At 43.1% G+C, this 14,363-nt stretch overlaps 1 protein-coding gene across 1 annotated transcript in view; it reads right to left on the reverse strand.

Annotated features, from left to right (window-relative positions):
• vps13c (vacuolar protein sorting 13 homolog C) overlaps positions 1–14,363 on the reverse strand; it is a 355,084-nt gene that overhangs the window by 246,783 nt on the left and 93,938 nt on the right. Inside the window, exons 11-16 of the mRNA XM_068015185.1 lie at positions 11,502–11,629; positions 4,917–5,023; positions 3,549–3,720; positions 2,735–2,797; positions 2,522–2,654; positions 982–1,070 (exon numbers count right to left, since the gene is read on the reverse strand). Coding sequence (XP_067871286.1) covers positions 982–1,070; positions 2,522–2,654; positions 2,735–2,797; positions 3,549–3,720; positions 4,917–5,023; positions 11,502–11,629 — 692 coding nt within the window. The remainder of the gene's footprint in view (positions 1–981; positions 1,071–2,521; positions 2,655–2,734; positions 2,798–3,548; positions 3,721–4,916; positions 5,024–11,501; positions 11,630–14,363) is intronic.

The raw sequence follows: 14,363 nt of genomic DNA on the forward strand, positions 1-14,363 counted from the left end.
CCATGTTTTTCCTACCAAAATGATTCACTTCACGTTTCTCTGCATTGATTAGATTAGATTAGAGATACAGCACTGAAACAGGCCCTTCGGCCCACCGAGTCTGTGCCGACCATCAACCACCCATTTTATACTAATCCTGCACTAATCCCAAATTCCTACCAAACATCCCCACCTGTCCCTATATTTCCCTAACACCTACCTATACTAGTGACAATTTATAATGGCCAATTTACCTACCAACCTGCAAGTCTTTGGCATGTGGGAGGAAACCGGAGCACCCGGAGAAAACCCACGCAGACACAGGGAGAACTTGCAAACTCCACACAGGCAGTACCCAGAATCGAACCCGGGTCCCTGGAGCTGTGAGGCTGCAGTGCTAACCACTGCGCCACTGTGTTTAACTCCAGCTTCTCATGTCCGCCCATTCCATCAACTTGTCTATGTCCTTTTGAAGTTCTACACTATCCTCCTCACAGTTCACAATGCTTCCAAGTTTTGTACCATCCTAAAACTTCGAAATTGTACCCTGTACACCAAGGTCTAGGTCATATATATCTCTCTCTCTCTCTCTCTCTCAGGAAAAGCAAGGGTCCCAACACTAATCCCTGGGGAACTTCAGTAGAATCCTTCCTCTAGACCAGAAAACATCCATTAACCACTAGCCTTTGTTTCCTGTCACACAGCCGATTCCATATCCATGTTGCTACCAACCTTTTTATTTCATAAGCTATAACTTTTCACACAAGTCTGTTGTGTGGCACTATCAAATTCCTTTTGGAAGTCCATGCACAGCACATCAACTGCACTGCCTTCATCAACCCTCTGTTACCTCTTCAAAAAACTCCAGCAAGTTCAACATGATTTTCCCTTATGAAATCCATGCTGGCTTTCTTTAATTAACCCACATTTGTCCATGTGACTATTAATTTTGCCCAGAATTATTCTTTCTATAAGTTTCTCCACCACAGAAGTGAAACTGACTGGCCTGTAGTTGCTGGGCTTATGTTTACACCCTTCTTTGAACAAAGGTGTAACGTTTGCAATTCTCCAGTCCTCTGGTACCACTGCAACTAAGGAAGACAGAAAATTTATGACCAGTGCCTCAGCAATTTCCACTCTCACTTCCCTCAGTAACCTTGGATGCAACTCATTTAGTCCTGGTGCCTCATCAACTTTAAGTACGACAGCCTATCCAATCAATTTTACACCTTTCCAGTGTGTGAATTACTTCCTCTTTCAATATTGTCTGGGTTGCATCTTCTTTCTCAGGTACAGACAGATGAAAAGTATTCATTTCATACCTCAGCTATGCCCTCTGCCTCCATGCACAAATCCTGTTTTTGGTCCCTAACCAGTCCCACTCATCCTTTCACCACCTTTTTACTATTTATATATGTGTATAGAAAACTTTGGGAGTCCCTTTTATGTTAGCTGTCAGTCTCTTTTCATACTCTCTTTGCTTCTCTTATTTGTTTTAAAACTTCCCCTCTGAACCTTCTATATTCAACATGGTCCTCAACAGTATTTTCTACCGGACATCTGTCATAAGGACACTTTTTCTTCTTCATCTTAATTTCTATCTCTTCTATCATCTAAGGAGCTCTGGTTTTGTTTACCCTATCTTTCCCTTTTGAAGGAATATACCTTGACTGTGCTCAAAATACCTTTTCTTTGAAGGTAGCCCACTGTTTAGTTCCCATTTTCCCTGCCAACCTCTGGCTCCAATTTATTCATCCCAGATGCATTCTTACCCCCTTGAAGTTGGCTTTCCCCCAGATAATTCCAGAGGTGAGGCTCTAGATGGGTGGCGTCAAGACTGGCAATGATGGAGTGAAGGAATTGGCAATGCACAAGACACAAGAGTTGGAGGAACATTAGTTGGAATATAAATCAAAATAGATCTTCAGGACATCCAGAAAACAACAAAAATACATTTTGAATTATTTCTTTAAAATGCTTCCCACTATTGATTTATCACCGTACCTTTTAGTCTATTTAACCAATCAACCTTAGGCAGCTCTCCCTTCATACCTATGTAACTGCTTTAGGTTCATGATTCTTATTTGTGATTGGCTAATGTCCTTTTCAAATAATGTGGAATTCAATTTTACTATGATCACTATTTGCCAGTGGAACTTGTACTATGACATTACTATTTAAGAATGGTAAAAAGTACATTTTCTTGCACTGCAGCAGTTAAAGACTGAATAGTTGCTTGGTTTATAGCGGCTGTTTGAAAGGTCATTAAAGATTGGGTCATCTGGCTTCATTAGAGTGCTTCATTAACTTCATAGTAAAGACAAAGAAAAAGCATTCCAAACAGAACTTCATGATACAGGAACAGAGATAATTTTTCAAACCAATGAACTTTCATCAGGGTTCCGACCTGAAACATCAACTGTGTTGCTCTCTCCACAGATGATGCAAGACATGCTGAGTACTTTCAGCACCTACTATTTCAGATTTACAGTATCTGCAGTATTTTGTTTCTGCAAAACTTCACAAAAAATGAGTTACTAACTTTCTGGTACTGATTTATCTTCCTCTTCACCCTTCTTCTTGGATTCTTTTCTTCCCCACAGTCCACTGAACCAGCCTCCACTCTGCTTCGCTGTTCCCTTCTTCCCCAGCATCTTATGCCCTGATCTAATCACCTGAGAACAAGAAAGAAAGAAGTCATGAGTAGCACATTAAACTGCAGAATAATTACACAAAAGGCTATGTTCCAAGTTACCTCAACATGTGCCTGTTGTCTTGCTAATGTGATGTTGAAAATATCCAGTGATTTCTCCAGGATCTGAGAAGGATACAAAAAACAAAAAAAAAAAAATCAGCTAACACTGAAAAGTAGGCCAAGATAGCAGAACTGTGGCAAAAGCTGAAGAGCTCAACCTAAGTTTCTTTTAAAAAGGCAGTTCATTTTTGTACTTCAATAGAAATCACAATTCCACTTTATATTTTGCTGTGTACGACACTTCAGAACTGCTAAATCTGACCAACTTTGAATAATTTAGAATTTCATGAAGCTATCAAGCTACAAAATTGAACTGAGACCAGTCCAAAGGAGACATTTTATATTGATTTTTTTTTAAATGAAAATACTGTCTGCCTTTTCGAAATCTTAAATCTTTACCTCCCGTGGAGACCCCAATATGTCAGTGTCCCCTCCTGCAGCTCGAATGGTTTCACTGGAAGCAACGGAACCATGAATTTGCAATGACCGGGATGTTCCTAGATCTGCAGGAAACCATGCTGCCTACACGCAGTTCACTTTAACTAATAACTAGAACTTTAAATATTGCAATGAGAAAATGTACTAGCAGCAGTAAATTGCACTGTTCTATCCTAACTGTGCTTATCATCTTGTTAAATTATACAACAATCCAATACAGTACTGAAGTCAGTCACTAAAAACATACCTCTTTCAAACTAGTTAATGATTCAGAGGCATGTTTTTCAGATTACAAAACATACACTGCAGTCACAAATCAAAAATTTCATATTTTGGAGTTTTATTGCCTCAAATAGCTTTCAAAAATGAGCATTACCTGAAGTTGTTTTAGCAATTCTTCAGAAAGTTTAGTCTGTGTTAGTTTGCTCTTATAAGCCACTTTGTAAGCCTTCAGATTTTCTCTGTGGCTTTTGATTTTGTCCCAGGACCACATGCGATATGTTCGCCGGACATGAACTTCCAGAATTCCTGAGATGGCATATTGCCACCTAAGACAAAGAAAGTTATTACTTCATGGCAAGAAGAAAAAAATTACCCTGGTAAAAATAAATCACACGAAGGTCATGATTTGGCAATGGAAATGACACCTAAGTGACATGCAGGGGTGGCAATTTCCTAAGATAGGAGATGACGAGCATTTCTTTAGTTGTTTTGGGTAAGTGGGAGGGGGGGAAAAAGAGAGTAAGCTGACATGCACATTACTCCGCTTAGCAACACAGACAATGTGACAGGGTGGCAAACACGATGTTTCCCAGTTCTTTTTCCCGCGTAGTGACAAACCAAAAATATCCCAAAAATTAGAGGTCTAATTTTATCTGCAATGAGTCAACTTAATTACTTGCTGTCAAAAGATAAAATTGAATGAAATAATGATAGCAAAAAAATTCACCCGTTCTAAAAACACGATAAAGCACACACGATCCTTTCTGCAGTACTGCTGCCCTAGTGTTAACCATGGCTCAATGGGTAGCACTCTCACTTGAGTCAGAAGGTCATTGGTTCAAGGCCCACTACAGAGATGAGCACATAATCCATGTTGGCACTCCAGCGCATTATTGAGGGAGTGCTGTACTGTCAGAGGTGCCGTCTTTCAGATGAAACAGTATAACTGAGGCCCCATCTGCCCGCTCAGGCAGATGTGAAAGGCCCCATACCATCATTTCAATGAAGGGCAGGAAGCTCCCCCAGTATCCTAACCCATACTTATTCCTCAACATCACTAAAAACAGATTTTGGTCCTTATCACATTGCTATTTGTGGGAGTTTACTGCCAAGTTTCCTACATTACAACAGTGACAACACTTTAAAAAGTACCTCTCTGGCTGTGAAGTGCTTTGGGACATCTTGAGGTTGTGAAAGGTGCTACAGAAATGAAAGCTTTCTTAATTTTTTGCATGAAAAGCAAACACGAAGGTTACAGCTGTACTTGATAGATGTATTTTTTTTTTTACATGTAAGTTTGGCCAATGACTCAGCAATGTAAATGCCCCACTGGCTGTGGTCAATCCATCTTGAAGGGAAAGTCACAGGTTCAATCTGTGTTAGGGCCATCAAGTCTCGGGTAGAGTACAACAGTGAATTATGAGTCTCTGGACAGGGGTCATACATACATTAGCAAGAGCAGAGACTGAAAGCTGCATGGAGAAAAACACACAGGCAAACAGTGCCAATTTAAATAACTTACCATTTACTGGCATTATTGTGAAGTGGCACATCAGGCTTATATCTTCTGTAAGGGATATTTCTCACCATGTAGTCCACAGATTCCAACAGATCTATAATACTAAGATACTGGAAGCACAAACAATTGTCAGTCCAGAGTCATCTGCAATTCACTGCTGATCAGTAATGTAAGCTTATATCGTAACATTTTAATCAAGACAACTGCAACAAATCGACATTCAAATTGCCCTTTAAAAGTTAGTTGCCTGGAAGATCCTGCCTTGAAAAGCAGAAACTAGAAGTTATCAATTTATTTGTCATCAGAAAAAATACAATTTAACGGAGATCAGAAATAACTACCAAATAAATGTCACTGATTTTCCACTACTTTCAAATTACAACACAGGTCAGGTGGTTTGACCCAACAGATCTATGCTCGTGTTGATGCCCCTTACTAGCCTCCTCCCACCCCACTTCATTGAACCCAATCAGAACAATAACTAGTTGACTGACTCATCCACAATCTGTGACACTGAAGAGAACAGCCACATCAGTAATAAGTTCTGAAGGCAAAAGAAAAATTAAGGACTGACAAAGATTTAGCTTACAATGAATAGTCACATGCCCATAACCCTAATGCACTGGTTTGAACTGAGGGCTCATTCATTCAATAACAGCCATGCCTAATGCGCCAGCCATGTCAACTATACCGTGACAATACAGTGTTTTTGTCTCTCAAGTTTCGGTGCGAGCCTGATGGAATAGTTTTGATCCTTTCTGTTATACTCCTATTAAAAAGGCAAATTCCCACACATGTTAAGAGAGAAGCAAAGTTAACGTTTCAGGTCTGTGACCTTGCATCAGAACAGGTCATAGACCTGAAACATTAACTTTGCTTCTCTCTCCACAGATGCTGCCAGACCTGCCGAGTATTTCCAGCATTTCTAGTTTTTATTTCAGATTTCCAGCATCTGCAGTAATTTGCTATTATCCCCATATATGTTGTTTGTTTTTAGAGAAGATGGCAAACTGGTCACATCAACTGATACGCCTGGCTTTTTTTTTTTTAAAACTTTAATGCTGCTCGACAAATCTTATGCTCCAAGTAGTTTTATTTGGCATTTTCTGTATCCATTGACACACACTTATGGAGTGTGAACCAAGAAAAGGAATGCTTGAAAGCTGCATGTTAACGTACAATACAATATTCAGAAATAGATCCAGATTAACAGTTTAAAAGCCTGTTGGGTGGTACAACTGGCTATCTTGTTAGCTTCCTGAATTCCAGTAAGCTAAGTGTGCAGGATTTTTTTTAAAACTAATAATGAACATCTGATCCTGCTTCAGTACAGTATAATGGCAACCACCAATGCTCATACCACATATAATCTCACTCTAACAATCCCTTGGAGTCTAAGTCCATGTTTATCCAGTGGCCTTACAACAAATAAAGCCATAACGATGGCCACAGAGAAGCAAGACTATTAAGTAATTTTTTTTTCACTCATGGGATGTGGGCGTCGCTGGCTGGGCCAGCATTTATTGCCCATCCTTAATTGACTTGAGAAGATGGTGGTGAGCTGCCTTCTTGAACCGCTGCAGTCCATGTGGGGTAGGTACACCAACAGTGCTGTGAGGAAGGGAGTTCCAGGATTTTGACCCAGTGACAGTGAAGGAACAGCGAAATAGTTCCAAGTCAGGATGGTTTGTGGCTTGGAGGGGAACTTGCAGGTGGTGGTCATACCATGCATCTCCTGCCCTTGTCCTTCTAGTTGGTAGAGGTCGCGGGTTTGGAAGGTGCTGTCTAAGGAGCCTTGGTGCGTTGCTGCAGTGCATCTTGTAGATGGTACACACTGCTGCCACTGTGCATCGGTGGTGGAGGGAGTGAATGTTTGTAGATGGGGTGCCAATCAAATGAGCTGCTTTGTCCTGGATGTTGTTGAGCTTCTTGAGTGTTGTTGGAGCTGCACCCATCCAGGCAAGTGGAGAATATTCCAACACACTCCTGACTTGTGCCTTGTAGATAGTGGACAGGCTTTGGGGAGTCAGGAGGTGAGTTACTCACCACAGCATTCCTAGCCTCTGACCTGCTCTTGTAGCCACGGTATTTATATGGCTACTCCAGTTCAGTTTCTGGTCAATGGTAACCCCCAGAATGTTGATAGTGGGGGATTCAATGATCATAATGCCATTGAATGTCAAGAGGAGATGGTTAGAATCTCTCTCTCGGTGGGCCGAAGGGCCTGTTTCAGTGCTGTATCTCTAATCTAATCTATATATAAGGTTATTGCCTGGCACTTGTTACTTGCCATTTATCAGCCGAAACCTGGATATCGTCCAGGTCATAGTCAGAGAGATACAGCACTGAAACAGGCCCTTCGGCCCACCGAGTCTGTGCCGACCAACAACCACATATTTATACTAATCCTACATTAATCCCATATTCCCTACCACATCCCCATACTAGGGGAAATTTACAAAGGCCAATTTACTTATCGACCTGCAAGTCTTTGGCTGTGGGAGGAAACCCACACGGTCACAGGGAGAACTTGCAAACTCCACACAGGCAGTACCCAGAACCCGGGTCGCTGGAGCTGTGAGGCTGCGGTGCTAACCACTGCGCCGCCCTGCAGGTCTTGCTGCATTTCGACATGGACTGCTTCAGTATTGGAGTAGTCACGAATGGTGCTGAACATTGTGCAATCATAAGCGAACGTCCCCACTTCTGACCTTATGATTGAAGGAAAGTCATTGTTGAAGCAGCTGAAGATGGTTGGGCCTAGGACACTACCCTGAGGAACTCCTGGAGCTGAGATGATTGACCTCCAACAACCACAATCATCTTCCTTTGTGCTCGGTATAACTCCAACCAGCATAGAGTTTTCCCCCCGATTCCCATTGACTTCAGTTTTGCTAAAGCTCCTTGATGCCGTACTTGATCAAATGCTGCCTTGATGTCAAGGGCAGTCACTCTCACCTCATCTCGAGTTCAGCTCTTCTGTCCATGTCTGAGCCAAGGCTGCAATGAAGTCAGGAGCTGAGTGGCCCTGGCGGAACCCAAACTGAGTGTCACTAAGCAGGTTATGGCTAAGCAAGTGCTGCTTGACAGCACTGTCGATGACACCTTCCATCACTTTACTGATGATGGAGAGTTGACTGATGGGGTGGTAGATGGCCAGGTTGGACTTGTCCTGCTTTTTTTGTACAGGACATACCTGGGCAATTTTCCACATTACCGGGTAAATGCCAGTGTTGTAGCTGTACTGGAACAGCTTGGCTAGGGGCGCGGAAAGTTCTGGAGCACAGGTCTTCAGCACTATTGCCGAAATACTGTCAGGGCCCATAGCCTTTGCAGTACCCAGTGCCTTCAGTCGTTTCTTAATATCACGCGGAATGAATCGAATTGGCTGAAGTCTGGCATCTGTGATTCTGCGGACTTCAGGAGGCAGCCGAGCTGGGTCATCCACTCGGCACTTCTGGCTGAAGATTGTTGCAAATGCTTCAACCTTACCTTTTGCAGTGATGTTCTGGGCTCCTCCATCGTTGAGGATGGGGTTATTTGTGGAGCCACCTCCTCCAGTTAGTTGTTTAATTGTCCATCACCATTCACAGCTGGGCGTGGCAGGACTGCAGAGCTTATATCTGATCCATTGCTTATGGGATCGCTTAGCTCTATCACATGCTACTTATGCAGTTTGGCACGCAGGTAGTCCTGGCTTGTAGCTTCATCGGGTTGACAACTCATTTTGAGGTATGCCTGGTGCTGCTCCTGACATGCCCTCCTGCACTCTTCATTGAACTAGGGTTGGTCTCCTGGCTTGATGGTAATGGTAGAGTGGGGGATATGCCGGACATGAGGTTGCGGATTGTGGTTGCGTGCAATTCTGCTGCTGCTGCTGCTGATGGTCCACAGCGCCTCATGGATGCCCAGTTTTGCAGTGCTGGATCTGTTTGAAACCTATCCCATTTTGCACAGTGGTGGCAGCACAGAACACGATGGAGGGTATCCTCAATGTGAAGGCGGGACTTCATCTCCACAAGGACTGTGCAGTGGTCGCTCCTACCAATACTATCACAGACAGATGCATCTGCGGCAGACAATTTGGTGAGGATGAGGTCAAGTATGTTTTCCCTCTTGTTGGTTCCATCACCACCTGCCGCACACCCAGTCTAGATGTCTTTTAGGACTCGGCCAGCTCGGTCAGTAGTGGTGCTACCGAACCACTCTTGGTGATTGACATTGAAGTCCCCCCACCCAGAGTATATTCTGCGCCCTTGCCACCCTCAGTGCTTCCTCCAAGTGGTGTTCAACATGGAGGAGTACTGACTCATCAGCTGAAGGAGGGTGGTAGGTGGTAATCAGCAGGAGGTTTCCTTGCCCAGGTTTGATCTGATGCCATGAGACTTCATGGGGTCGGCAGTCAATGTTGAGGACTCCCAGGGCAACTCCCTTCTGACTGTATACCACTGTGCCACCGCCTCTGCTGAGTCTATCCTGCCAGTGGGACAGGACATACCCAGGGATGGTGATGGCAGTGACTGGGAGATTGTCCATAAGGTATGATTCCGTATGAGTATGACTATGTCAGGCTGTTTGACTAGTCCGTGGGACTGCTCTCCGAACTTTGGCACAAGCCCCCAGATGTTAATAAGGAGGACTTCGCAGGGTCATCAGGGCTGGGTCTGCCGTTGTCGTTTTCCGGTGCCTAGGTCGATGGCAGGTGGTGTTTATTGACTTCGTAGCGGTTCGATACAACTGAGTGGCTTGCTAGTCCATTTCAGAGGGCATGTAAGAGTCAACCGCATTGCTGTGGTCTGGAGTCACATGTAGGCCAGACCAGGTAAGGTCAGCAGATTTCCTTCCCTGAAGGACATTAGTGAACCAGACAGGTTTTTACAGCAATCAACAATGGTTTCATGGCCATCATTAGACTAGTTTTTAACTCCAGATTTATTAATTGTATTCAAATTCTGTGGTGGAATTCAAACCCATGTTCCCAGAGCAATACCCTGGGTCTCTGGGTTACTAGTCCAGTGACAATACCATTATGCCATCGCCTCCCCCTGGGCGTCGCTGGCAAGGCCAGCATTTATTGCCCATCCCTAACTGCCCGAGAAGGTGGTGGTGAGCTGCCTTCTTGAACCGCTGCAGTCCTTGGGTTGTAGGTACACCCACATTGCTGTTAGGAAGGAATTTGCGGGATGTTGCCTACCCCCAATTTCCCTGGAACAGAGTGGCTTGTGAGGCCATTTCAGAGGACAGTTCAGAATCACATTGTTGTGGGTTTTTATGACAACTGATGATGGTGTCATGAAACTATCACTGAGACTAGCTTTCAATTAATTTTTTTTATTAATTGATAAAATTTAAATTTAAACGCAGCTGCCGTGGTGAGATTTGAAAGCAGGTCCCCAAGGCATTAGCCTGGGCCTCTAGATTACTAGTCCAGTGATATTGCCACTATGCCACCGTTTCCCTGTTGTCCTAAGCTAAGTGGAAATTTGTTCAATTCTTGCTCCTGCATCCTAAACTTTACCAAAGCAATGGAACATCTTAATCCTAACAGATTAGAATGACGTCACAGGCTCATTGTCAGTGTTCCGAACCTCTCAAAACAAGTTTTCAATCATAATCTTGCCTCAATGTCGTACCTAACATTTCCCCACAATTGGTGGAAGTTGGCAAACGGAGACAGTAGAATCCTACAGCATAAATGGAGGCTGTTCGACCCATCATACCTATACCAGCCCTGCTGAAAGAGCTACCCAATTGTTCCCATTTTCTTTTCTTTCCTCCTTTAAGGCACTCCTTAAAACCTATCCCTGACCAAGTTTTTGGCCACCTGCCCTCCTTCTGTTGTTCGGCATCAAGTTTTGCTTTATAATGCTCTTGTGATGTGCCCTGGCGTATTTTATTACGTTAAAGGCACTATATAAATATTTACTACAACAATTTTAAAGAAAACATTATTGTAGTAAATAAAGAAAACAGTGAGTTTAAATGTCTAGATGTTTTACTTTTCCCAAGAGTTGAAAACTTTAGGAACAGAATTTCAGAAGAGGCAATGAAGCCTGATTCTCTATAGTCCTTCATGATAGGATTAGATGTGTTTGTGCAAAACAGAATGATCACAGCAGCAGGCAAGCCAGAGCAAATTATACAGAAAAACAGGTTTAAGCACTTCTGGAACTTGGCCAAATGCCCAGGAGTGATTTTTGACAATCTCTGGAAGGCTGGGTTTTTTGCTTCCCACAGGAGGCCGGAGGCCGTCGGCAGGGGGCGTGGTCTGGTACATGGGGATGAAATCAGCGAAGAAGGATGAAGACAAGCACATATGGACCTGGCAGCATTTCTCATCTCATCAGGTCATATAATGTAATCATAGTACTGTTATTAACAGTTGCAATCACAGTCCCTCAGCCTGGTTGATTTGTTCAGAAAAATATCCACAAAATAACTCCTTGGGAAAAGTAAAACTATTCTCTACCCAATCTCTCAATTTCTCACCAGTTTTTCAGCACCAGCTGCTATTTTCTTTTCAAAATCATATGATTACAGTACCTAGTTATCATCTTCTAACAGCAAAGCTGAGGAATATAATCTTACCTGAGGTTTAGTCATTTCTATGTCAATGCTCTGCACTTCCATGTCCAGATTTATTTTGGGCGAATTCAATTCAGTTTCAGCGTAAGGATTGATGCAAAGTTTCGCAGATGCCGATATTGGCCTAAAAACTTCAACGTACAACACAACAATCAGAATTACTACTTAAAACAATGCATCCAGGTAGCATGAAGCTACTTTTGAAATATAACCCAGTTTCTCCATTAGAAGCTACAGCTTTTAATTTCAGAAGTCTGATTTGGGCATGTTCAATCATCTCAAATTTATTTACAGGATACAAGATTACATTTTTTCAGTACTGTTGTACTGAAGCAGCTTTGTTTTGAAATTAAAGGGGAAATTTAAATACACATCATGCAATAATGTAACATGTTATTTGTGGTTCATTGAATATATTTCTCGACTGGCAAATCAGGTCAAAACAATGACTAAGTATAAAGCAAATGTTTAGACTGGTCTTAGATTCTTTCTGTTCTTGTGTCCTGCATTGGATCTGAAAATACCACATCATGAATACGCAAGTTTCAAAAGAGAAGAAAGGGTATTTGAGGGAGTAGACTATCCTTCCAGATGCATGGAAAAATCTTGATAGACAGTCACTTACAGTGTTAACTTCAAATGAGCCACTCAGATACTCCTGTTGTAAATGTCTTCAACCTATACCAATGAACTTAAAGCTTAAGCCTGAATTCTGGTCATACTTCTTTACCAATAATAGTCAAACAGTTCTGCACATAAAACTTATACAAGTCTTTCCTGGAATCCAAGAATGATACAGCACAGAAAGAGGCTATTCAGCCTATTGTGCCTCTGCTTTGAAAGAGCTACCAATTAGTCCCACTCCCTGCTCTTTCTCATAGCCGTGCAAATTTCTCCCATTCAAATACTCATTTAATTCCCTGTTAAGTTATTATTGAATTTACTTCCACCACCTTTCAAGGCAGTGCATTCCAGATCATTGTAACAGGCTGCATTAAAAAATTGTCCGCATCTCTAGCTCTTGTGCCAACCACTTTAAGTCTGCGTCCTCTGCGTTTCTGCCACTGGAAACAGTTTTTCCCTATCTACTCTCCCAAAACCATTCATGATTTTGAACACCTCTACTAAATCACCCTATAATCTTCTTTCATTTAAGGAGAACAATGCCAGCTTCTCTAGTCTCTGCACATTAACTAATATCTCTCAGCCCTTAAATCTCCTCTGCACTCTCTCTCGGGCCTTGACATCCTTCCGAAAGTGTGGTGCCCGGAACTGAACACAATACTCTCGTTGGGGCCAAACCAGCGATGCATAAAAGTTTAGCATAACGCTTTTGCTTTTGTACTCTGTTCATCCATTTATAAAGACATGGATCCAATGTGCTTTCTTTAAAAAAAAAATGCTCTCAACTTGTCCTGCCACCTTCAAAGATATCTGTACATACACTCCCAGCTGTCTGGGTTCTTGCAACCCCTGTAAGACTGTACCATTTAGTTTATATTGACTCTCCTAATTCCTCCTACAAAAATGCATCACTTCATATTCCTCTGCATTAAATTTCATCAGCCAGGTGACCCACATTTCATCAATATGCATGTCCTCCTGAAGTCTGTTACTATTCTCCTCACTGTTTACTTTGAAACTATGCCCTACATACACAAGTTCAGATTATTAATCTACAGCTCAAAATGTTCTGGTCCCAATACTGATTCCCTGGGAACATCATTGTTTGATCAGGCAGCGACCAAAACTCACTTTCACAGCCACATCTCCTTCTCTGACATTTTCCGCATGGATTCCAACTGAAATTCCACCCTTCATGTTTTGGATCCACCCACAGTTATAGATATCTCCAAGACATTCAAGTGTTCCTCGAACCACTGTTCTCGCCGCATCCTGAAATCCACGCCCAATGCCATGTGCCGGCACATGTATGCTCTTGACTTCTCTCTCTCTAGTCTCACTGACATTCTATCTCAAAAGGTTTCCTGGACCGCAATTTATTTCAATCTTTGTCTCATCCTGTGCTTTCAACAAGTTCTTTTTTTCTTCCTTTCAGGTAAGAAGAATCATAAGCTCCAACATATATGAGTACCAATGCCCCACTGGATCCTGCTTCCCCTTTACTTTCATCTGACCCCATCCCTTCTTCCAAATTCACTTCTTGCCGTGTGTTCACGATACCCGCTGACCTTCCCCTCTCTGACCCTGCATGATCTATCTTTAGTAAAGGTCTCAGCTTCACCCCCTTCCGCCTCCACCCCAATAAGTTTCAACCTCGGCACAACACTGAGCTCCTCTTCAGTCACCTTCACCTCCGCATGTACTTCTTTGGCCAACAGTCCCCCCACCACCCCCGCACAGTGGACCCTTTCACCTGTCTTCAGGATTCTCCCTCCACCTGGACTACTCTTTCTGGCCTCCTACCCTCTCCATATTTTTTTTTTATTGAGAACTGCCAGCATGACATCAGCCGTCTCAATTTCGTTGTTCCCCTCCCGCACCATCTCCCTCTGAACTTGCAGCACCCCATTTCCTCAGGCCCAACCCAACAGTCATCAAACCTGCTGACAAGGGTGATGCTGTTTTTGTTTGGTGTACTGACCCCTACCTAGCAGAGGACAAAAGCAAACTCTGACACTACCTGTTATCTGCCCCCGGGCCACAATCCCACCACCGACAAGCAAGCCGACATTTCTAAGACACTTCCCGTCATCCCCTCCTTGACTGATATTCCTTGCATGGCCTCCAATCTCTCAGTCCCTCAACCCTGAACAGCCTGGTTCTACGTCCGTCCAAAATCCACAAACGGAACTACCCTGGGGGTAGACCCGTGGTTTCAGGCTATACCTGCCCCACAGAACC

Source organism: Heterodontus francisci, chromosome 35, assembly GCF_036365525.1.
Source record: "Heterodontus francisci isolate sHetFra1 chromosome 35, sHetFra1.hap1, whole genome shotgun sequence".
Classification (NCBI taxonomy): domain Eukaryota; kingdom Metazoa; phylum Chordata; class Chondrichthyes; order Heterodontiformes; family Heterodontidae; genus Heterodontus; species Heterodontus francisci.